This window comes from Rhynchophorus ferrugineus, unplaced genomic scaffold, assembly GCF_030347505.1.
Source record: "Rhynchophorus ferrugineus isolate W39M unplaced genomic scaffold, kcgeb_rfMv2 rfM11, whole genome shotgun sequence".
Taxonomy (NCBI): Eukaryota; Metazoa; Arthropoda; class Insecta; order Coleoptera; family Curculionidae; genus Rhynchophorus; species Rhynchophorus ferrugineus.
The window spans coordinates 11,944,528-11,968,969 of NW_027472590.1; the positions used below are offsets into that span (position 1 = coordinate 11,944,528).

General features: G+C 32.5%; 1 protein-coding gene across 1 annotated transcript; it reads right to left on the minus strand.

Moving 5' to 3' along the window:
* Positions 1-22,503: 22,503 nt before the first annotated feature.
* LOC143204954 (uncharacterized) lies at positions 22,504-23,996 on the minus strand. Its single transcript, XM_076417909.1, has 2 exons — positions 23,472-23,996; positions 22,504-23,369 (listed from the first exon to the last, which is right to left on the minus strand). The coding sequence occupies exons 1-2, from the start codon at positions 23,884-23,886 to the stop codon at positions 22,504-22,506; spliced, it is 1,281 nt and encodes a 426-aa protein (XP_076274024.1). The 5' UTR covers positions 23,887-23,996.
* Positions 23,997-24,442: the final 446 nt, after the last annotated feature.

Below are 24,442 nucleotides of genomic sequence, written 5' to 3' on the forward strand. Positions count from 1 at the left end.
AAAAGAAACGCGTGCTGCAAATGCACGTTTTCAGGCACGAAACTTGATATTTTCGTAGAGGTATAAATCTATGACAGTGTTACTTTCGCAAAATATATCAAGTATAGCTTTGAAGCTTGATGTCAGTAGAATAAAATGATAATTGTTTCATATCATAACATTGTCGGGATATCTGTTATAGTCTCGCTTTACTCTATTACGTAAGAATCATGATTAATTTAATAAATTGTGATCGAATGTCTGCCACCGTATACCGACTACTAGTATTACATTAATTTGTGTTTAAATGGTATCTTATTTAACTATTTATTTAAATTCAGTCCTTCTACATCGGAATACTTCTCGGTAATTGAGAATGTCTACGGAAGATCTCAATTTAAACAATGATATCCTCAAACGAAGAATCGGGAATATGCAATACAAAAATACGTTACATTTTTACGGCCTCCACCAGACTATTTATTAGGCCACGTGCGGCGGCCGACGGACCGGCAATGACCAGGACATCAAGATTTAAGGGTGGCCGGCCGCTGGTCCACTTCCACCTTTGATATAAGATTATACGCGCTTGAGGTACAGGTGCATGTGTGAAGGCATGTACAGGTGCATTTCAAGGTCGCACCCCTCTTAGAATCAACGTTGAATTTTCTTTAACAGATTAGGACCAGTCAGACTATAGAGAAGTAATGCAAGTAAGGGATGGAACGCTATTAACGGTAAGATTGGAAATTTTTTAGGTGTAACCGATTTTAATTGTTGGAATGCGTAATAATGGAGATAATAGGAAAAAACGGTTTTTCATATAACGGGATTCTACTGGGTATGAGAAGAAACGTTGTCATACGACCATCAGTGTATTTTAACAATCAATCGAAAAGTCCCCAGCCTACCATAGTAAAACACATTATTTGGCAAAATTAGTTTTTTTTATTCAACAGAATTTCCTTCAAGAATGGTACACGGATTATAGCGACCCTCCAACTTTTCAATACCATTTTTATAGTACGATTAGATGGCACAGCTAGCATTCTTTTGATATCTGAGAACAGGAAATAGTCGCTGGAGGCCAGATCTGAAGAATACGGTGGATGAGGAAGCAATTCGAAGCCCAATTCATGGATTTTTGCCATCGTTTTCACTCACTTGTGACACTTTGCATTGTTTTGGTAAAGCAGCACTTTCTTTTTCTTCAAAAGCAGCCGTTTTTCCAGTAACGCTATGTATGTCGCTGTTGATGATCCTTCCTTTTTCAAGGTAGTTAATGTAAATTATTTCATGTGCATCCTAAAATACAGACGCCATAATCTTGCCAGCCGACTGTTGCGTTTTCTCACGCTTTGGAGCGGGTTCATCGTGTGCAGTCCACTCGGATGACTGTCGATTGGACTTGAAATGATGGAGCCATGTTTCATCCAATGTCACATATAGACTTAAAAACTCGGGTTTAGTACGCCTGACCATCTTCAAACACTGCTCTGAATAATCAACTGGTCGTTGTTTTTGGTCAAAAGTAAGCTTGCACGGCATCCACTGATATATCACTATGATCAAGAAATAGTAAGACGTAAAATTTGTGGAATTTTTTTATTACGAATTCATTTTGTCAGGCTAAGCTGTTAAAAATGAATATTGTTTGAGAATTGTGCGTCGTTTATTGGGTGTTGTTGGCACAAGATTGGCACTGATACTATCAAATTTTTTATCATACATTCATATATATACAATTGCTCGATTCACCTAAGTCAAGACTCGTCAGAAATTTTTAAATTTTATAACCTATATGACAACATCGTTGGAAATTAATTGTTTTAGAGACCATTGAAGAAATCGTATCAAAAAACTGTTTTGAAGACGAAAAAAAAAACGTCTGTATAAATGAATAGTATACAAGGGTTGTTAGTTTAAATAAGAATAACCCAACACAGTGTTTTGTGGCAGAAGTATTATTATTTTTTATTATAATAGTATACCGAAACTTAACCAAACAAGACGACAATTTTACATTCTATAACATGCCTAAACCACGTTAACAACCAACAGAAATTAACGTATCTAACCATGCGACTTCAAGCCGCATAAAACGACTTTAATTAGATCCCAATTTATAAGGCACCGTCGGCTTTCTCTCACTTCCCATTGAATTGGAAAACAATAACCCGAAGATAGTCGAAGATTACCATAAAATCATCTTCGGCCCGAACGCTGCAAGATGAAAACACCAAATTTGGGGACGTGGGAAGCTGAAAATGATTATTTATTAGGCCTTAAAGTGTTGATAAGTAGACCTCTGGTGCGATATCTTTGGGAATATCGTAATAAGCAATCTGACTACCATTTAGATAGTGCCTGATAAGACACCTATGGGTCGTAAATCAACGCCTTTTCGAAGGTGAGAACAGAAAGCAAAGCGCGATTAATAAGGGTAGTGTTCTACTTATATATGCCTTCCAGTATTAATCTACAACTCTACATCAACAGGATCATTTCATATTCTAATGTAGGAACTATTTTTGATAAATAATAAAAGACTTTACAATGAAAATCGTCCATAAAAGTAAATACTGTGTTAAAAATCAAGTAATTGATAAATCTATTAAGTTAATCGAGGCTATACAATTAAATAATTGGAGGAAGTAACATATGAACTGGGCATTAACGATATTAATATATGAAAAGGAAGCTAAATATACAGCTTCACTATGATACCTTGTCATTCAGTGCTACGATCAAAATATATGGACAATGATTTATGGTGAAAATACGAAGAATCCATGTTTCTTTTTCTAGAGATTATTCAAATTTATTAGTATTATTGATAGTCGTTGCGGGCTAACCTACACTTTGTCTTTACAGTTATTTAAAATTAGGTACTATCTAGGAATTACTTTTCAGGTGTTTTCAGTTCACTTCACATTACAACTACACAAGATCACACGATCCTTCATGTTTTGTTGCGGATCTATTAATTTCCTCTATGACAGATGGGTTCCAAAGATCTCGATCTAAGTACTTTTTTTCGTAGTATCTGGGTGCATCCACAATACTTCTTCACAAACATCCCCATAACTGAATTCCATATAGGTTTTAGTATCCGCTTGTACAGCAGCAACGTATTATGTACGGATAAATGAGATTTTCCTCAAAATAATCAATACATATTTTGTATTTTAATTCGAGTTTCTCTTAGTAAAAGGTCAATTGAAAAGTGCCACCATAGTAAAACACATTTTTTGGCAAAATTAGTTCTTTTTATTCAACATAATTCCCTTCAAGGGTGATACACTGATTATAGCGACTCTTCAACTTTTCAATACCATTCTTGTAGTACGATTTGTTCTTTCAGCATTTCTTCCCAGCGAGCATTCTTTTGAGATCTGAAAACAGGAAATAGTCGCTGGAGGCCAGATCTGGAGAAGATGGTGGATAAGGAAGCAATTCGAAGCCCAATTCGTGCAGTTTTGCCAGAGTTTTCACTGACTTGTGACACGGTACATTGTCTTGGTGAAGCAGCACTTTCTTTTCTACAAATGCGGTCGTTTTTCGGCGATTTCGCCTTTCAAACGGTCCGATAACGCTATGTAATTATCGCTGTTGATGGTAGCTTCCTTCCTTCTTCAAGGTAGTCAATGAAAATTATTCCATGTGTATCCCAAAATACAGACGCCATAACCTCGCCAGCCGACTGTTCCGTTTTTCCACGCTTTGGAGCGGGTTCATAGTGTGCAGTCCACTCGGATGGTTATTTATTACGCTTGATCATCTCCAAACTTTATTCCGAATCATCAACTCGTCGTTGTTTTTGGTCAAAAGTGAGCTCGCGCGGCACCCACTTTGCACAGAGCTTTCTCATACTCAAATATTGGTGAATGATATGATGTACACGTTCAGTTGATATCTTTAGAGTGTCTGCTATTTTATTCAATTTCAATTTACGGCCATTAAAAATAATTTTTTTAAATGTTTTCGTCAGTAACAACCTCTTTTGGGCGTCCACTGCGTTCACCGTCTTCGGCACTCCTTTCATCACGTTTAAACTTAGCGTACCAACTATTGATGGTTGATTTTTCTGGGACAGTGTCCGGAAACTCGTCGTCAAGGCAAGTTTTTGATTCAACTGTATTTTTACCTTCAAAAAGCAATATTTTATCAACACGAAATTCCTTTTTATCCATTTTCCAACCAAAAGGTGTTTCACACAAAATGCTCTAATTCACAAATTAATAATTAGCCAACTGTCAAATTTATACACGCATTTTTTGAGGGTTAGGGATAACTAAAAAACATATGGATTTAATTATAGTAGCGTTTCAATTGACCTAATTATATTAAATCCATATTTGTTGATGTATGAACATTGCCTGTTGCATGTTGAAGTTTTTTGGTTGTTTCTTCTCTGTTGTCTCCAATAGCAAATATTTTAGCGAAATCAACAAATGAAGCCATAGTAACATTTTATATTTGTGGTATATCATATGTATAGAGTAGATAAAGGGCAGGACTTAAAACACTGCCTTACATAAACCTGTTACTGATTATTTCTTTAAATATCAATGTAAATAACTGTTAGATAACCTAACTATAGGTTCTAGAAAATAGTAGTTTTAAATTCAATATTATTGAGTTATTTAATATATATTGCCGAAGCCCATCAAACATTTGGTGATCAAGGTGATCCTGCTGCCTCATATCCCAACTGTAGGTTTTAGTTTCAACGATTTATAAATGGCTTTTAATCGATTAAAAAGGATTTTGTTAATGGCAAACACCGGTTTTGCACTCAACGATATATATATATATATATATATATATATATATATATATATATATATATATATATATATATATATATATATATATATATATATATATATATATATATATATATATATATATATATACTTGTTTTTCTATTAACTACTTGGCTGGTTATTTATATTTAGTATTCCTTCTATAACTCTATAACTAATTGTGTCAAGTCCCTTTAATTTTATCTATTCTATTTTGCCTTTACATGTTTATTTAGTATGAAAAATTATTTTATATGTTTTTTGTCTCCTATTTTATATTTATATTTTTACTACCGCGAAATTCTATCTCTCTATAATATTGGTATGACTATTTTAATTTTATTATTATTTTGAACGTATCATTTCTGTATATCAGTTGGTTAGTTCTTGAAACAAAGTCTAGCCACAGAACAAAGATTTCCAAGCTAACGGGCCTTAATTTGCCAACGATTCGTTAAGAATTTTAATAAAACTATGTCTAGTCTTAAACAAAGATGTTTCAACAGAATTTCAGATTTAAATGCGAGGAATCAATGTTTAGAAAAAAAAATGAAAAAATTGAGTTTAAGAAAGAATGAAGCATTTTTAAAAGCTTCTGTTCATTGATTAACATCCTTATATTGGAGGTTATTTTATATTATATAATATTACAACAGATGTCATATTATTACAACTTCTACCACCATCATGAGAAGTTATTTATGGGTTATTAAAGAATAATAAATCAATAATTGATCAAATGCCTAGATAACAGATAAAAAAGCTTTAAATAAGGTTTGTACCACGGTCTTGTTCATAAGATATAGAGAATGTTACCGAAGCAATACAATGAACTATTAAATTTTCCATCACAACCAGAATATTTAGAGCCAAACAAAAGAAAGCCTACTCTACACTAAAAGAAGCTAAATCGGGTGTATCAGAAGGATGCGTATTAAGGCCAATTCTTTATCTACTCTATAAATGTAATATACCACAAATGGAAAATATCACAATGGCTACATATGCCAATGATACTGCGATTCTTGCTGTCAGACATAATAGTGAAGAGCTACCCGAAAATTACGAGAGGAAAGTGACAATATGTATAATTGGACCAATTCTGGAAAACGTTAGTAAATCTGGACATGTTTAGTTAAGATTATCAGGCCGCACAAGCACCAATGCCAATAAATAAAACTATAATTTCATATAACAACGCCACTAAGTATTTCGGAATGAATCTTGATAAAAAACTGCACTAGAAAGAACATGTAAAAAAGAAAGAAAAGAACTGGATGCGAATATACGAAAATGTATTCGGTTAATTTAAAAAAAAATCGCAATTATCAGCATTGAAAGTATTGAAACCTACATGGCTATACGAAATTTCATTATGGGTATATTCCATACTATGGGGATATAAGATTTCCAGAACAAAGTCCTGAGAAGTATTGTAGGCGCACTCAGATACTGCAGGAGTTATTACTTATACCGAGCCGTTCAGATACCAATAGTGTGACTCAGGAAATCAAAAGAATTGCAATGAGTTATGAGGGGAGACTTCATTCTCATATTAATATCGAAGTATCATAGTAGAATCAAACCATTTGATCTTATGTATTGCAGTGTAATTTAGTGAGGTGCATTTAGTAGAAAAACAACAGAGTTAATATATAAACATTATTACATCAGAGACTACGATAGGGCCATTTTGTCTTATACCTATGTATATTCAAAGTTTTTTAGCAATGCATTATAGATATTTGTGAGGTCGAAACATTGCAATGTTGCCGCATGAACTCTGAGTTTTAGTTCAGCTTGGCTTTGACATACAAGATAATTCTAATCTAAATAAAATAATTGAACGAAAATGTTATAAAATATAATATATTTTAACATTATAGTACATCTAATACATATATTATCGAAGGACTTAAAACTACAATAACACAGGCATAATAGTTTGTAGGTTAGATTTGTTTTGTTTAAATTGAACTCTTTTCCACACCACCCATGAGGTAGAGTTCCTAGGCGCGTTTCTTTATGTAGTTTTATCTCCCTGGAAGCCTATTCCATCTAATTAACCATTGTATAACTATTTTTCGTTTCGCTTTTTTTTCCTTCAATGATGTGTTTACTTGTCAAGTCATCTTGGTATTACTGTATATTTTATTTCTACTGCTACTATCTGTGTACACCATTCTTTATAAAATTAATCACTGAATTCTCTCTAATGCATTTACCATATCTACAAAAGAGTTAGTATTTATTGTGTCCTCATACGTTCTAACCTAATGCTCATGTTTAATAATTAATCAATTACTTCCTCTGTATATCTTATCGAGTTCATCCAAGCCGAAGGTGTTATGTTTGACAAATCTTCCTTCCACATATCCAAACAGTTTTTGATGGAATATCTTTCTCGACTAGTAATATATATGCAATTAATTATTAATAAATATGATGACCTACCAAACCTAATCGAATGCTATTGTAATTTTTACCTTTTTCCATGTTTTTTTTTTGTATTTACACTTTTTTTACTCTTTTGTGAAGAGTGCCACAATGAACAATTTTAAAATATTAAAAGTTTCATCCAAATACACAAATTCAAATAGTTTATCTACCTTGATCTTATTTTATGCCTTTAAAAATTAAATTCTTTTTAAGGCGTTGCCTGGAAGTTCCATTAAACCTCTCCAGTGGTTATCTTTACACCATTTAAACTCTATACCCTGTAATAAAGTATGAAAGGATGTCTTATATCTCTCAAAAAGCTGCATGTCTCTAACTCTTCTATGTAGCGATTTAAAATTTATCAAAATAATCAAAGCGCTGAAATAGGTTTGTCGGTTTTTAATCTCTAGTAATAATAACTAATATTTTGAATAATTTCGCGTACATCTGACAACCGGCCGCCGTCCGTTTGTCAGACGTATGCAAAATTCTTTAATGCAATAGTGTGTTTTAACTCTTACCTGTAAATATTTGTGGCTATATAATTAACTGTAGTTTTCAGATATACTATAATGTTAAAATAAATTATATTTGATAATATTTTTGTTCAGTTATTTTATTTAGATTAGAATTCTTGTAGGAATCAGATACAATTAGATGGACAATATCCACAGAACGTGTCAAGAGGAAATAAATGATCTTCGTAATACTAGTTGAACTCTAATTAGTCCATCTAATGTTCGGAGATGATCCGTCAAGTGCCAATAAAACCGAAAATTGAATGTAGGCCACCGTGAACGCCAACAATGAAGATCCATTAGGTTCGCAGTCCGGACTCATTTCGCAGATAAGCCGTCCGCAGAGCAAAGTTGTAATGGATCCGGAAATGAAGATAAGTTTGCACTAATTTACTACCTGCGATAAGTTTTTACGAGTTTGTCTTTTTTTGTATTGCATCTCTGCCCCGATTGTCTCGTCCATTCATATTATTTTCGTTATCGCTAAAGGTGCAAAAGACAATAAATTATTTTCGAAACAGGAAAAAATAATCGAAAATGCGATGTCGATGGCTGACAGTTAATAAATATGGGCAACGGCACGCAAGCTTAATATTAAAACTGGATCAACATTAAATAATCAGCGTTAAGTTATGACGAATAGAGCTGCCGCGTTAAACGAGGTTAAGTTCGTTTCTGTACTGCCTCAAAATACAATGTGAATTAATTGTCAAGCATTTACAGTCTTTTTAATTTATATTAGCCATTTCTTTTATGCGTGAGCTGTTACCTATTTAAGCCTTTTTATGTATGTATCATTCTGCATATTTCTGTATTTTTCTTTCACCAATATATCAATATTTTTTACATATATATCGACGATATTTTTTAAAATAGACACTTCTAACTTACTCAATAAATTACACAACTATCTTATTAAGTATTACAATGGTTAGATCAAGTAAAAGGTGCAGCTCGTATGAAGAAAAATAAGAATAACGACACAATGATTGAAAATAAAGAACGATTAGAGGAGATTGGATAAATGTTCTAGCCAAACGAGAACAACAAAAAGTCGACCTCCGTATGTCAGCTGAACGCTCTAACCACTACACCATAGAGGTAGCCGCCAATAATATTTCTGCAGATTCTCACATGATACGGTTAATGCTTAAACCTCAAACTGAACGGATTTTCAACTGAAAGACTTTGGTTATTAGGAAATCCCTAATAAAAAACTCCCCAAAAACGTCTGAAGGATATAACCGTGCGATCCCTACTTTCATCATCTTACCTAAATAACTTCAAAGTATACATTTAGTTGTCTGTACGTCCCATAATATTTACAGAAATAGCGTCCTAATATATAAAGGTATATCTGCTCAGCAATAACATTATACATAATTATACAATTATTTTAAATTGAACATATCTGAAATTTGAAGGTTTCCCTCGATTTCCCTGGATTCCGCCATCAGATTCTGGTAAATAATTTGGAAAATCGGAGTACAATTCACGGAGAAATCGGTGAACATACATTAATATATATATATATATATATATATATATATATATATATATATATATATATATATACATATATATATTAGTTATATATTATTATAGTATTATAGTTATTATTTAGTTTAAATTACCATTAAAGGAACAAAGGCAAAGAAGATATATTAATATGAAAGCATTTCATTGGTCGAGGACTTCATACGCGTCACGTGATCATCATCACATTCCACTGACCAACTAAATTTGAAATAAAACCCTAATGTAATAAAATAAAATTCTGTATAAATATAAATATTATGAAATATTATAAAGCTAAAATATAAGTATATAATGAATATATATATATATATATATATATATATATATATATATATATATAGAGAGAGAGAATAAGGAAATATAAAAAAATAAGTAAATGTGAATATAAGAAAGGTTGCAATCTAATTGAATACATAGGATATCTATTGGCAAATATAATAAAAATTCTCTATAGCGCTTTTTTCCTTATTCATATTTCTTTAGTGCTCTCAAGTTAAATAATTTGTATTAAATTACTCATTTATCAATTATCCTTAATTATCTTTTTGTTCCCTCATTCTGAAAGCAGGGCAGTACAGCTAAAATTCTGTTACTGTTTGTATTTCACTTTCTTGTTCAACGCAAAAGTGCATTGAGACAAGTTATAATTATTTTTGCCATGTTATTGTGAAAATTGTGGAACGGATCACTAAAATCGCTAAATTGTACATACGTAATATACGTCAGAATAGAGAAAACATACCAAAAAATAATACTTGAAAGAATGGCGATAAAAAATTAAAATGTGTATGTATCCAAATTACTACTGTGCTCTTATTATGGTAAAATCGAGGAGTTAAACAGAGAGCTTAATTATTTATTAACAATATAATAAAACAACCTCTTATCTATAAAATCAAGCTCATTTTGTTTGTAATTTTTAACAACCTTGTTGGAAATGTTATCTCGGTTAAGGAGCCTTAAGCCAAAATATTAATTATAAGTATCTTTATAAGATTCAAGTAAATGAACCCCTTCAAAATAATTAAGTTTTTAATTGATGACACTTTACAAGCAACTTTTTAAAAAGTAATAAAAAAAAATTATGTAGTATAATTACATTTACCTTCAATGTAATTTTGCCATTGCCCAATTTGGATACATGTTGGTTTTAAAAATTATTATTATTTAAAAAATTCCTTTTTATAAAGTAGTTTTATTAGATTGTTTTGATTTCAGATACATTCATTGTCTGATCTCGTTTAAATGCTATACATACATGCTGCAATATTATTTAGCAGCAATATTATATGTGTGCATATTAGATTTGGTAACAATATATTTATCCCCAAGAATATTTGTGACTTTTTGTTTCAAAAGAAGGCACTTTTGTATACAATTGTCATCGGTAACACAGTATTAATCTATTGTAAAAATATCAAGCGTCGGAAGCTGTTTGTTAGGATGATGCACGATCAATATCAGTTGCAACAATAATATCAAAATATTATCGGGCAAGATAACATCACTTGATAACATAATGTGATCACACCACACTTTTATTAGCAAGGTGTTGATCCACCATTCGCATTGAAAGAGTTGCAATTTTTCAGGGAACATTTTTATAGTGTCTGAATTGTTTCCAGCGGAATGTCCTATTCCAAATGAAATGTTGTACTGTGATGTTGGAAATGGAAATAGAGTCTTTACGTGTTAAGTCTTCTTATGTTAAGGTGATGTGACGGTGCTGGTCAAGGAAGACTGAACGTTGGCTGTGTGTATAGGTGCATTATCTTCTTGAAATATGGTAATATTTGGCAACAATATGCTAGTCATCGTAAAAAGATATAGTATTTGGAACTCTTAACTGGGAAACCCTACTTTACCACCTACACTTTTTATATATCACTTCATCTCTACCTGTTCTTATAAATGAAATATATCTTGTTGCATATAAAGCTGCATCTAAAGGGATATTTGATAACAACAGATAATTTTTATAATAACAAAGATCTTAAATAAAAGATTTATCTATTAACAATACGCTATAAATACGTTTCAATACGTAACAGAATTTATTCCTACGATTTCATATAAGAGGTGCAATCACTAGGTAGAATCCTCATTAAGAATTTTCATTATATTACCAACCAGCGGGGGATAAAAACCACTGGACTACATACTGATCTTTTAACGATGACAATGTGAACAATCTTCACAAGCGGAGAAGGAATTTAATTTTACGATGTGGAACTTAACACTGTTACCATTTAATAACAAAAAAGCTATTTGTTTTTTCGCCAACCTACATCCATGTAAATTGAAAAATTTCCCGTAAAAAAATCGTTAATTGCCAATATATTTTTTTATCTCGGTAAGTAGTATGCATTAACATAATTTTAAGAGAAAGGTACCGTGCATAATTTTTATAGATTTCAAAACCAATATGTCTGAAATATTATTATGCTAGTCATTGCTCTTCTTATATAAAATATTTTGTCGTATAAGTTATTAATCGGATAGGGCTTAAAATAAAATAATTTTCAATTACAATAAATGTTTTTATAACAACAAAATATAGATAACATTGAAGGTAAACTGCCATAAATCTTGAAGAAGTTTGGATTCCTAAGGATAGATAATTCAGTTTAGAGGATCAACAGTCGCTAGATATGAATACAGGGAATGTTTATTTATTTATTTATTTATTTAGGCCGGTCACCGGGGTTATTTAGGAAAGGGAATGTTTAAAATATAATAAAACAATGGTAATAACAATTATAAAATAAATTTAAGTATTATTAATATTTTATGCAAATAGATCGAAAATATGCAAAAAATTGTATGCAATTTCTATATATCTTTTCTATATATCTAAGAACATTTTAATGGAAATTTATAGAATTTTCTATCTTTAATGCTATTAAATATGTTGGCATGTAAATAAGTTCCTTTCCATTGAACCTGAATAAAATATTTTGCATTTCTATAGTAAAAACATTCCATACGAAAATAAATGTTACAGTTCTGAGTTATTTTCGTTGTTACATTATTGGATTAAATATTACATAATACATTTTAAGTGTTACTAACACTAAAACTAAATATTCTCTAAATACTATCAAATACAAAATATACATAGTATATATTTGTTTATATATATTTTAAAGTCTTCTTTTATCAACTAGGGGTTTCCAGATAAACCTAATTGAAGATTAAACTGGATCTACAGTTTAATGTGGGCTCCGAACCAAGGTTCTCGGCATTAAGCCTACTGACTGGAGAGTGAGTAACTTAGATCATCTCAGAAAACACCCGGTCTTACCCAGCCTGGTTACCGGATTGACTTTTCCTTGTCGGATTTTACACTCTTGCCTGGGACAATCACAAGCATAAATTAATGACCATGCCCCAGCAGGATTCAAACCCGCGACAATCGCAACAGTAGGTGGACCGTCCTGTCGCATTTACCACTACGCCACCAAGCCTGCTTACATAATATATTAGATAGAAACATATATATTTATTTTTAATTGCTTTGCCTTTCTTACGACAACTATGCATCTCTGATGCTTTTGATTTTGTCGGTGCCATTCTGAAAAAGTAAAATAAACCAATACTACAAACAGATGTCTAGATAGCGAAGTACTAGTACCTGAATATGGGCCAGCTCATCTTTAAGACCATAGCGATGGCTGATATTCGAAATTCTTGATTGAAATAAACTTGGCCTTGTACTTTACAAGTCATATTTACATTACATAAGTCATAATTTATATCCTATAAGTAACATGTAAGTAAATTGTTACATTTTTTATCCCTACATTTTTAGACCGCGGCGAAATGACAATGTCTTATTCTATTGATATCTAGCGCTGAACTGATGAGGTAGAGTGATTTACGGATACCGAAAAAATATGGATATATCGATATAATTTTTTCAAAAAATTTCGATATTTTTGGCCGATATATCGATATTTTTTTAAGTCAATTTGATTTTAAAGCTTTCATGTATTTTGATACTTAATTTTAAATGATTAATATATTTTGGTATTTAATTATAAGGATTTATTACAAATACCAATATATATTGCAAAAAATATCGATTTTTTTTGTCTCTGATATACCGATCTTTTAAAAAATATCCAAAACGATATATCGATATATTAAAAAATATCTATTTCTAAATATATATTTTATATATATATTTTTTATTTATTAGAATATTAATCTCCTAGAATGATAGCGATGTTAAGGCGAATGAAAGCAGCAGAAGATAGTCGTTTGTTGCATCATTACATTTATTGAGAATTGTTTCTTTCTAGCCCATATCAAAGCACTAGCCCACTTTTAGTTACTTACCTCTAGTTACCTCTCAAGCCACAAAACTCTGCGCTGCGAACCATATCATGAATAATGCTAGAAGCCTCAACATCTGTATCAGCGAATATTAGTGTTATAAACAGTCATTACAATTAGTGTGCGTTCGAATATAATTATTAGAGCAATTTAAAATTTTACGGTAAATGATTTTATTAAAGGAACCATCTAACGGTTATTTAACCTCTCTGGGTTAACTCCTTTCCTTTTTCAACGATCTATTATTAAAGGACTAATAGAGTTCAAGCATTTAATTCATTTTGACGTATAAATGCTAGTTTGTAGGTGGCATAGAAGAAAAAATTAATAACCACGAATCTGAAATAGCGGCCCTATCCATGACCTAATTGTTGGAAGACGAGCCATGTCATAGATCACCAGTTAGTGAGCGTTGGCCGTGGGCTAGTTATAATTGCCCTTGCGGAGGGTGAGACAGCCGAAGTATAATTAATCAGTGATATCTCCGAGCTAGGGCGCTAGTTAACTTTTGAACATTTCTTGAAAGAAAGTGTATTAAATAGTTATTATTGGGCTCATAAAATGGTTATAAATTATGTTCTAATTATAATACGCCCGAAGGTGCCAGAAAGTTTCAAACCAAACGCTTTAATCACGTAGTTGAAAGGACTTTTTAAAAAACGTACCATATAAATAAATCCTTTTCGGTTTTAGTTCTCTTAAACAATAAAAAGTATATATGATTGCGTAGTAAAGTATAATTTATTATTATTACTGTATCACAAATTAATCTTTAGATTTTAATATTATTAACTTGCTTGGGTATATTATGATAACTTTTTTCATTTTAAAAAGGTATTCGTTGAGAACAATTGTTACAATATATATTAACCAAAACATATTCCATTATTAGTAGTAGTCGATCCACTTTTTATTGCTACTCATAACACTTCTGACAAGTAATGAAATCGCGATGTGGAAACGATTCGAAGTTCTATTTGTAATTTTTTCTCCTTTTTCCAATCCATCGCATGTGAACGTCTAGACTTGCTTGATTGTGAACTGTTATGCTGAGCTGGGTTTTCGTCCAATAAGTCTTGATTGGAACTTTATATCTAGTTAGTTTTCTAAGCGGTTCTTCGTAGTTTATATCAGAATCATTTCTTTAAATCGTTGAACCATATACGAGATATTGGGATATGATGAAGCAGCATCACTACAATTCTCTAAAATTGTTTGTAGGCTACGACAGCCGATATCTTTAAATCAAACAATACAACATTTAATGAATATTGGAAATATAATTTTGACCATTCCTTGATGAGGGTCCGTACGTACTAAGAAATTCAATAATGCTAAATAAAATACCGAAACTATCGAATGTATTATTTATTTACACCCCTTTTCCCTTAATTCAGCGAAGACAGGAAACTTTGCGGTCAACGACCAAGAAAAATTTGAGCTTCTTTCAGAGATCTACGAGGCCCAGATGAATTCTCTACACCCCGCAACTAGTACCAAACCAAAAGACATTGACGCTATTATCAGTGAGGCCATCTCCATTAAAGGTACAGTGCTTCCGACGTTTCTTCTTAACTACCAAGTCTTTCCAAAACCCACAAGGCGCACATCACGGTTATACCCAAGAAAGAACAAAATTCGCTCCTTCAGATTACAGGTCATCATTACCTTAGGCCGAAGCTTGCTGAAAGAGCCATTCTATACGCTCTCAACAGCTGGCAAAGGCAAACAACAACATTCTTCAATCGGGTACCTGTTTACCTATAAATATACGCCACTCCTTTGACAGGAAGGTTTAATTGCAAAAGGCATCCAGCTAGGGCTACCAGAAGAGAAATATTTAAATGGAATAAGACTCCTAATGTTCTTTAATATTAAGTTATCACTACATAGTATAAAACAAAGTCGCCTTTTCTGTCCCTATATCCCTATGTGCGCTTAAATCTTTAAAACTATGCAACGGATTTTGATGCGTTTTTCAATAGATAGAGTGATTCAAGAGGAAGGTTTATATATATAATACATGCATAATATACTAAGGCAACATTGCTAATTTTAGAGGTTTCTAACGTGATGTCGTAAATTAACCTATTTTTTTAGGCTTATTTAGCAATTAGCAAAAACGCTGCCTAACCCTACGAGTTAGATCAAATTAATGTACTACAGTATTGTACACCATAAAAAGGTCTACAAAAAAAGTCCGCGATGGTATATGTTTATCTTTTAGGGATAACCCACATTAACCATTTTTATTGTTTACTTTTTACGTGAGAAAATGGCTTATTTACGAAGCTATTTTAAGCAATACGGCATTAATCCTTATCGAATTAAGTACCTTAAATACAGTGTGCAATTAATATAGATCAATATGGTTCCTTACAGCATGTAAATTAAACAAATATTTTCGGAGATATTACAAATTTAAAATTTGCGTTTAAAAATGTGTAATGTAATAAAAATTGTATGAATTTAGATATTCCAAAGATAGCAGGAAATCTTCATAGTAAGTATAGGGGAAGAGGAATTGTTTTACTCCAAATTTAATGCGTGCAGGCCAAGGGCAGTAATGAATGAACCAAAAATACTGGATCGATTTTAATCATGTTTTCATTGAGTGACATAGGCATATAATATATATTTTATGCCCGTGCAAAGTCGGAGCGGGCCGCTATGTTTTTATATACAACGTTCATATTTTTTCTGTAGTGTATTTAATTTAGTATCAGCATTGCACCCGTGCGAAGCCGGGGCGGGTCGCTAGTTGCAAATAAATCCTTAAATAGCTTGTTAAATGTTAATCCCTGTCTATCCAAGATGCATTAGCAGGTCCTCAGTTAAGATATGAAGCATCTTTGAAACTGTATTATAAACAGCTAAACCTTGGGGATAGTCTTTAGAAATATTCCTCAAGTGATATTGCTGTAAAGAGAGGCATATTCGGCAAGGAATATTATTTCAGTCATATATAATATTATTTGTATGCTTGCTTGAAACTATGAAACTATTTAAACTATATTTCAGAGGTCACTATTGGTTTTTACTATGAAAATGCCCCTTCACATATAGAGTTTATTAAGCCATATAAACTTTTCCAACAAAAACTCAAATTATACTATTCCAACTTTATTGTTATATTTACTTGAGCTACAAAAACTGAGTTTACTGGGTAGATTAACATCAAATTAAAGAAGGATCTTTATGATCACAACAGTATCACTAATAGAATAACTAAAATAATTTGAAAAAATATATAGACATTCCTCTAATACAACTTTTAATTAGTTTTATAAGATATGTCAGAACCATGAAATTTAATAGTTGTTTACATTAATAATTCGGGTATTCATCTATAGATATCCCTAACCTAAATGCATACCAGCATCTAATAATAGTTCAGAGAGGAATATTTAGTTAACTTATTAGAGAACTAACTTTAATTAAATATATTGTTCAAGTTATTATTTATTTCCCCAAGGTAGTATCTTGGGACCACTCCTGTATGTCCCCTATATTGCTGGATCTAACAACAAAAGGAACAGTACTTGGAACATATGCTGACGACACAGTTATCATGGCAAAATATATACCTCTGTCTAAGACTGCAGAGAAAGTACAAGTAACAGTCAACAAGATCTACAAATGGACTAAAGATTGGAAATACAGTTTAATAACTCCAAATCTGTCAATGTTAATTTTGCCTTGCGGCCAAATGACAAAACCTAATTATATTTCCGGTAATCGGATGTCCGATTCCTTAAGTAGAATCAGCTAAATATCTCGGCATTCATCTCGATGATAGAGCTAAATTGGAAACATCATGTTAAACAAAAAGCAAAGAGATTGGTTTATCGGTCAATCATAAAGTCAATTTAGACCTATATGTGTGCACTAAAACATCAAACCAAACCATCTGGCAATCCTGCAGCAGCTTAAACAAAGTTCTACAATTTTATCAATGTTTATCGCTACGTAACTAACGAAAAGCTGCACAATAACCTCAAAATCAAATGGATATACGAAGTGATCCAAGATTTCGCCAAAACGGTATATCGACATATTTAAAAATGTCTGTTTCTAAATATCTATTTTATCTATTTTAAAATATCAATATATCGAAATATCGATATTTTTCTCGATGGCCGACATCCATAGAATGAATAACAGCGATGTTAAGGCAAATGAAAGCAACAGAAGATAGTCGTTTGTTGTATCATTACATTTATTGAGAATTGTTTCTTTCTAGACCATATTAAAGCACTAGCCCATTTTTAGTTACTTACCTCTAATTACCTCTCAAGCCATTCATCTCGATGGTAGAGCTAAATTGGAAACATCATGTTAAACAAAAAGCAAAGAGATTGGTTTATCGGTCAATCAAAAAGCCAATTTAGACCTATAGGTGTGCACTAAAACATCAAACCAAATCATTTGGCAATCCAATGCAGTTTAAACAAAGTTCTACAATTTTACCAATGCTTATCGCTACGTAACTAACGAAGAGTTGCACGAGAACCTCGAAATCAAATGGATATACGAAGGGATCCAAGATTTCGCCTTAATACACGAAATGAGGTTGCTAAATCATAGTAACGTAGTAAGCAGGATATCAGAAGATTGAAGCGAACTAAACTATACGAACTTGTATAGTGGAAAAGCGTATTCTTAATTTTCTCTTAAGTAGTTTAGTTTTATTTTAATTTGAGAAATACATACTGATAAAATCAAACTTGTATCAATAGATGTGTGCGCAAATCTATTTTGTTCATTTATTTTTAAATACTGTTAATAATCACTGTTTTGGGATTTTCTCATCGCATTTTGTTTTGTCCATTGTAGTCTTGTATACAACTAAATTATTTATAAATTAAATAACTTGCTAATTTCAAAATGTACGTATATTATTGTTTTGCAAATAATTCTCGTCAGCTTTATTTGGCGACTATTATTGAAGCAATCACTGTTCATTGAGACAGAAATACAATGACGGGAATGTATTCATATCAATATTAACGACTAGTGTTATATTATTTGAAATTCAAAACCCGGCAATAAAGGCGCTTTCTGCCATCGACTGCATTTCTCAGAAGATCCCGATGGTAAGGTCGATTATCTCTCGTAATTTTTGTTAATTAAAACTTCAGAACGTATTAATCACTCAGTGGCGTCCTCTGGCCAGAACGAATAGAGTTATTTAGGTGGAGAAAATGCGGAATATTTAAGAAATTATCTGTCGTGCGCTTTATCCGTTTAATTAAGGCTTTATCTCGTTGACTCTCTTAAATATATCGACGTCGTATTTCTGGGAAGGATCCTCGAAAATATTCCTGGGTCCGTCAATGAGCGAATTTTTCCTTTTCGTTTGCCAGTTCAATGCAGAAATTGCAGCAATTCTTTAGAGGCCATATTACCATACGTACCACATGACTTAAGGGACTTATCATTGCTCTGGCATCGACGTACCGTTTCGATTTGGGATTTATAGACTGATAAAAATCGACGCCCTCTTTGTACTGGGCTATGCAATTTTCTTGAGCTCCATTGTTCATAATTGTCTTGCCGTATATATTTCTTGAAACAAAACGAGCGGTCTTTTTAATGAATATAGTTTAAATAGAACCTAAAAACTAACGACGTACAATAACCATAAATACTAAATAAAAATTAAACATATACATAATCATAGAAAAAAAAACTAATTCATGGCATAATTAAAAATCATCGCACAATAACTACTAGATCTTTTTTAAATAAGCGTTTTTTTATTATACCTCCATATTATACCTATATCAAGGTTGCGCCTAGGACTACAGAGCCAGATCGTTAAAAATCAATTGAATGAAACTAGTAGAACCAAAAATAGTAACTAAAAGTACACGACTGAAACAGTCGATAGTAAACAAAATCAGTCAGACCGAAAATAGCGACTGAAAACAGTCCACTGAAACAGTCACTGGTAAAAAATAGTAAAAACAGTCGAACCGAAAATAGCGACTGAAACAGTCGATAGTAGTTAATTATTAATTACTAACATTCGATAGTTCCCAGCACTACTCGTTGAAACAAAATTTAGACTTTATCAAATACATAGAATACACCTGAATGTTTGTGCTGATCTAAAAGTTGTTATATCGCTTGGGCCACATGAAGGTTTCACGGAATATTGTTTTCTTTGTTTTTGGGTTATTGGAGACACCAAAAGACAACAAGTTAAAGATTGGCCAAAACGAAACAAAACGAACTGAAAAATACGAAATTCTTATTCCGCAAGGAAATGTGATTCTTCCTCCTTTACATATAAAACTAGGTTTAATTTTTGGCCCGCAAATAAGAAAACATATAAAAACCAATGAGTTTCCTCTAAAGAAAATAATTCATGATTTTTCAGACAATGTTTATGTTGAAAATAACGAGTTTTTAGTGAATGACTTGTTACATAATGTCTTTACAGAATGTCTTTAAAAATACATTTCTTGCATTTCCATTTCGATCTATTCTCCCCTAATCTTGGAATGATGAGTGACGAACAAGGTGAACTTTTTCACCAAGATATGAAACAGATAGAAAAGCGTTATCAAGAAAGATGGAACGCAAAAATGTTAGCAGATTACTGCTGGTTTATAATGAAAGAGTATTCTACTGTTAAGAGGAGGAAAAGTGAATATTACGTCATTTTCTTTTAGAATATTTGGCTCATTTTTTCTGTTGACCATTTAAACCTGAGCTGTTATATTTATTGTCTACTAGCTGACCCGACAGACTTCGTCCTGTCAAAAAGATTTGTAATGTGGCAGTTTTTGTGCCTACGTATTTTAAAAAATTCTCCTGAACAGAACCATCACCCTGGTGATAGGGCGTTGTGAATAAAAAATAATTAAATAAAACATATATAAGGATTGAAAAGTAAGTAATCGCTTTATTGTTAATCATGTGAATCATAATTATTATTATTATTATCATTATATTGCTTTGTGGTATACGATGTTTTTTGTTTGATTACCTGGCGCATAGATAAACAAATCTGATGGTTTTCCAACACGGGAACAGGCAACATACAATTGACCATGTGAGAAACATGGGTTTTCTAGATTAATACCACAAACACTTAATGATTGCCCCTGGGACTTGTTTATAGTCATAGCAAAAGCAAGCCGTCAACATGGAATACCAATGTCAATGAGTTGTTTAGAGAATATGTTTCCAGATTGGTCATTTTGCAACTCGACACGCATATTCTTGCTTAAATGAAGTACTTTAACATGTTTCCACAAATTGGAGGACTTTAGACATGCATTGAGTTCATCAGCTGGCGTTGATCGTGGAATCACTGGCAATGTTTGACGAAAATCTCCTGCTAATAAAATCATTGCACCACCAAATCGGTTATTATTGCTACGTAGATCTTTTAAGGTTCTGTCTAAAGCCTCCAAAGATTTTTTATGTGCCATCGTGCATTCATCCCAAACAATCAATTTACATTGCTGCAAAACCTTTGCCATTGCAGAGTTCTTCGAAACGTTGCAGGTTGGAGTTTCATTGCTTTGCATATTTAATGGCAATTTTAGTGCTGAATGGGCTGTTCGACCACCTTCAAGCAAAGTTGCTGCGATTCCCGACGAAGCGAGTGCAAGTGCAATTTTATTTTGTGAGCGAATTGTTGCTAATATTAATGAAATAAAAAAAGTTTTTCCTGTACCACCAGGTGCATCTAAGAAATAAATCCCTCCAGTTTCATCATTTGTTACTTTCATAAGAGTTTCAAATACATACTTCTGTTGTTCATTTAACAGTGGAAGATTTGTTTGAATTAATTCTTTCAAAGCGTTGAGATCATACAGTCTTTCTCGATGCAACTCTTGGTTAAAAGCGTCATGCATTGGACGATTGGGCGCGGTCAGGCCTAATTGAATTAATAGTTTGTTTGACATTATCAAGCACATGTCCTCAATTGAAATCAATGCTTCATTGTAAATTTCTTCACTGATTTGTATATTTGGATTTCCCATTCTATTCCGTATTTGATACAAAATATCATCACACATATAATCTTTGTACTTCATCCACAAATCAATTGGGTTTGATGGGAAGCATGTAGATATGATTATAGAAAACAATGTTCGTATTTGATGAGCGTGTGATGATATTACAGCATCATTGAGAGTTTGATCCCAATGAGCGTCATTTTCAAGCAATTGCAAACGTTGACAGGCTTCTCTGTAGGATCCACACAATTCACCATCAACAGTTCGTAACTGTTGGAATGATGTTGGGCCACGTACATTGACTAATAGCAGTCGTAAATAAAAACATTCATCATTGCTTGGATGTACTGAATATATCCGGCCAATCGCATCGGTGGAATATACATCTGTATATCCTGGAACTGGTTTTCCTTGTTTCCGTCGTATAAATCTCCTTGAGGATTGATTCCAGGTATAATATTTTGGCATTTCAGAATATAGCAATGTTTGTGCGAAATCATCGTTTTGGCATGTCTCAAAAAAACTGGTTAATGTAGTAGATGGTGGCTGAGCAGCTCTTTGTACTGCGTTCTGTGCTGTAAAATACACTCTTTGTCCATTTTCTAAATGCACAGCTAAGTGAACAACAGAAGGGTGTCTCTCATGAATAGGAAAAGAAAATATTCGCCAAACTGCTTCATTACTACTGACATAGCGGCCCATTTGGTATTGGGTAACTTCATCATTAGAATTCTCTGCACCAATTCCAATCACAGCCATATCACTCCCTTTGGTTACATATTTGCAAATGTATTTAATCGATTTCACTGAATGGCAAGATTCAACGTTGATGTGTGCTTTGAATGTCTTTGATAAAATGGGTGAATATGGAAAAATCCAACGATTATCTATTTCAATATCTTGTTAATTTAATTTGACAATTGTTGATTTTCCATTGTCTGCTGTCGATCTGCGACGATACAATGGATAACCGTCATTACCAGTAATTGTTTCCGATATTAATGTCCGTGGATATCGTTTTGAACATTTACCATCCATCATACACGGTGAATTTTGATTAAGAGTTCCACAGGGACCATGTATCATGTTTTTGATAACTACCTCATGCAATCCAGGATCTACTTGTACATTAGGGATTTCAGCTGATATCACTGCATCAACTTCATTTGGCCTTATCTTTTCAACCAACCAAATCAAAATGTGTGCATGTGGCAATCCTCGTTTCTGCCACTCCACAGAATACATCCAGCAGCGTGTCTCACCAAACACATTATGTTTTACGATGAAATTCATTAAAGATTTCAACTTTTGTCTAAAGACTCTGGCTGTAATATCATGACGATCAATGGATGATTTCCCAGGTAATAACTCCTGCTTAATTTCTATCCATTGCGGATTGCATGTAAATGTGATGAACAAATCTGCTGTACCATAATGACGAACATACGACATGGCATCTTGAGCATATTCGTGCATATGCCGAGGGCTTCCGATGTATGTTGCTGGAAGAATAGTCATCCGACCGACATTCTGTGCATTTCCATCAGTATTAATCGCATCTCGAAGGTGAATATACTCTTCAGATCGGAGTTTGGTTTGATTCAACCTGATGAATGTTAATCTCTCCGTTTCAATTTTAACATACATGTCATCAACATATTTGTGATATAATCGCCGACATTTCAATATGTGATTATCTGCATTTTCCCGAATCATTAGGCGGTATGAATAATAGTTCATTGAACTGACTTTTTTGTTGGTTTCAGAACCTGTAAACAGATTTTGTTTTAATAACATTCAAATATAAAATTAAAATACATAATATAGTGACTGAAATATTATCGCCATAGCTAAACTAATATTTTAGTTACCTGTAATGGGATTTATCATTTTTATTGATAAATCGTAGCCATCTTCACCTTGCCAAAATATAATGGGATATTGCAGTGCATCATATGAGCGGTGTGTTTCCTTTATAGGTTGTAATTGAAAATTCCGACGATGTAAAACAATATCACGGGATTCCAAGTTTTCTCCAACTAAAACGATAGCAACTTCATCAATAGTTGGTGCATTAAAACGTCTTGTATGTTGACCTGCAGGTGTTTTATCAGCTCTGATTACAATTTTGTGATTATCGGATGGCATCAGATCCAGGGCAGTTTTAAACAATATAATCAATTGATTGTGTTGATGAAATAAAGTTTGTAATTGTTCTACAATAGACCTTTTTACTAAATTGTTATGTGCACAACGCAGATCAATTTCTTGTGGTGAATTGCCCATAAAATAAATTTGCAGGAATTTGTTGTCGCTATCTGACACTGGTAACAGTGAACCTGCTCTGTGATATATTTGCCCTTGTATCTGTAAATAAAAAAAATATTATGGTGTGGTATAAATTAATGGATTGTCAATGATCAAACTTAAATAATATTTGATCTTAAAAAGTATATATTTAGTTTTAACTAATATCTATCAAATATAAAATATAATAAAAGTGTCACTGAAACTGAATCACCATATAATATGATGACTAAGTGATATATTTCGTAATGATTAAGAAATTGAAGATTAGTAACACATCTTAACTTTGGTGACAGAAAATTTTGTTCGCTAAAATAATTATGAGTAACTGCTATAATACATACCTTGAAAGTTGGCATAAAATTTTCCCGAACTGCATTTGTTGCCCCAAATGAAGTCATTTGAAAGCAATTGTTATATTGTTGAATATGTGTCAAAAAGTGTATAGAATCTGTTCCTATTCCTGAAACCAATGAGTACAATGGTTCTGGTGGTGGATCCAATTGTATCAATTTCACTTTACCATTTGCGCAAC

Bases quoted from the DNA above. Each gene is read 5' to 3' on its own strand.
- LOC143204954 (XM_076417909.1), bottom strand. From the start codon at position 23,886: ATGGGCAATTCACCACAAGAAATTGATCTGCGTTGTGCACATAACAAT. The intron at 23,370-23,471 runs GTAACTAAAATA...ATCTGTTTACAG, and splicing joins AATGATAAATCCCATTACAG to GTTCTGAAACCAACAAAAAA.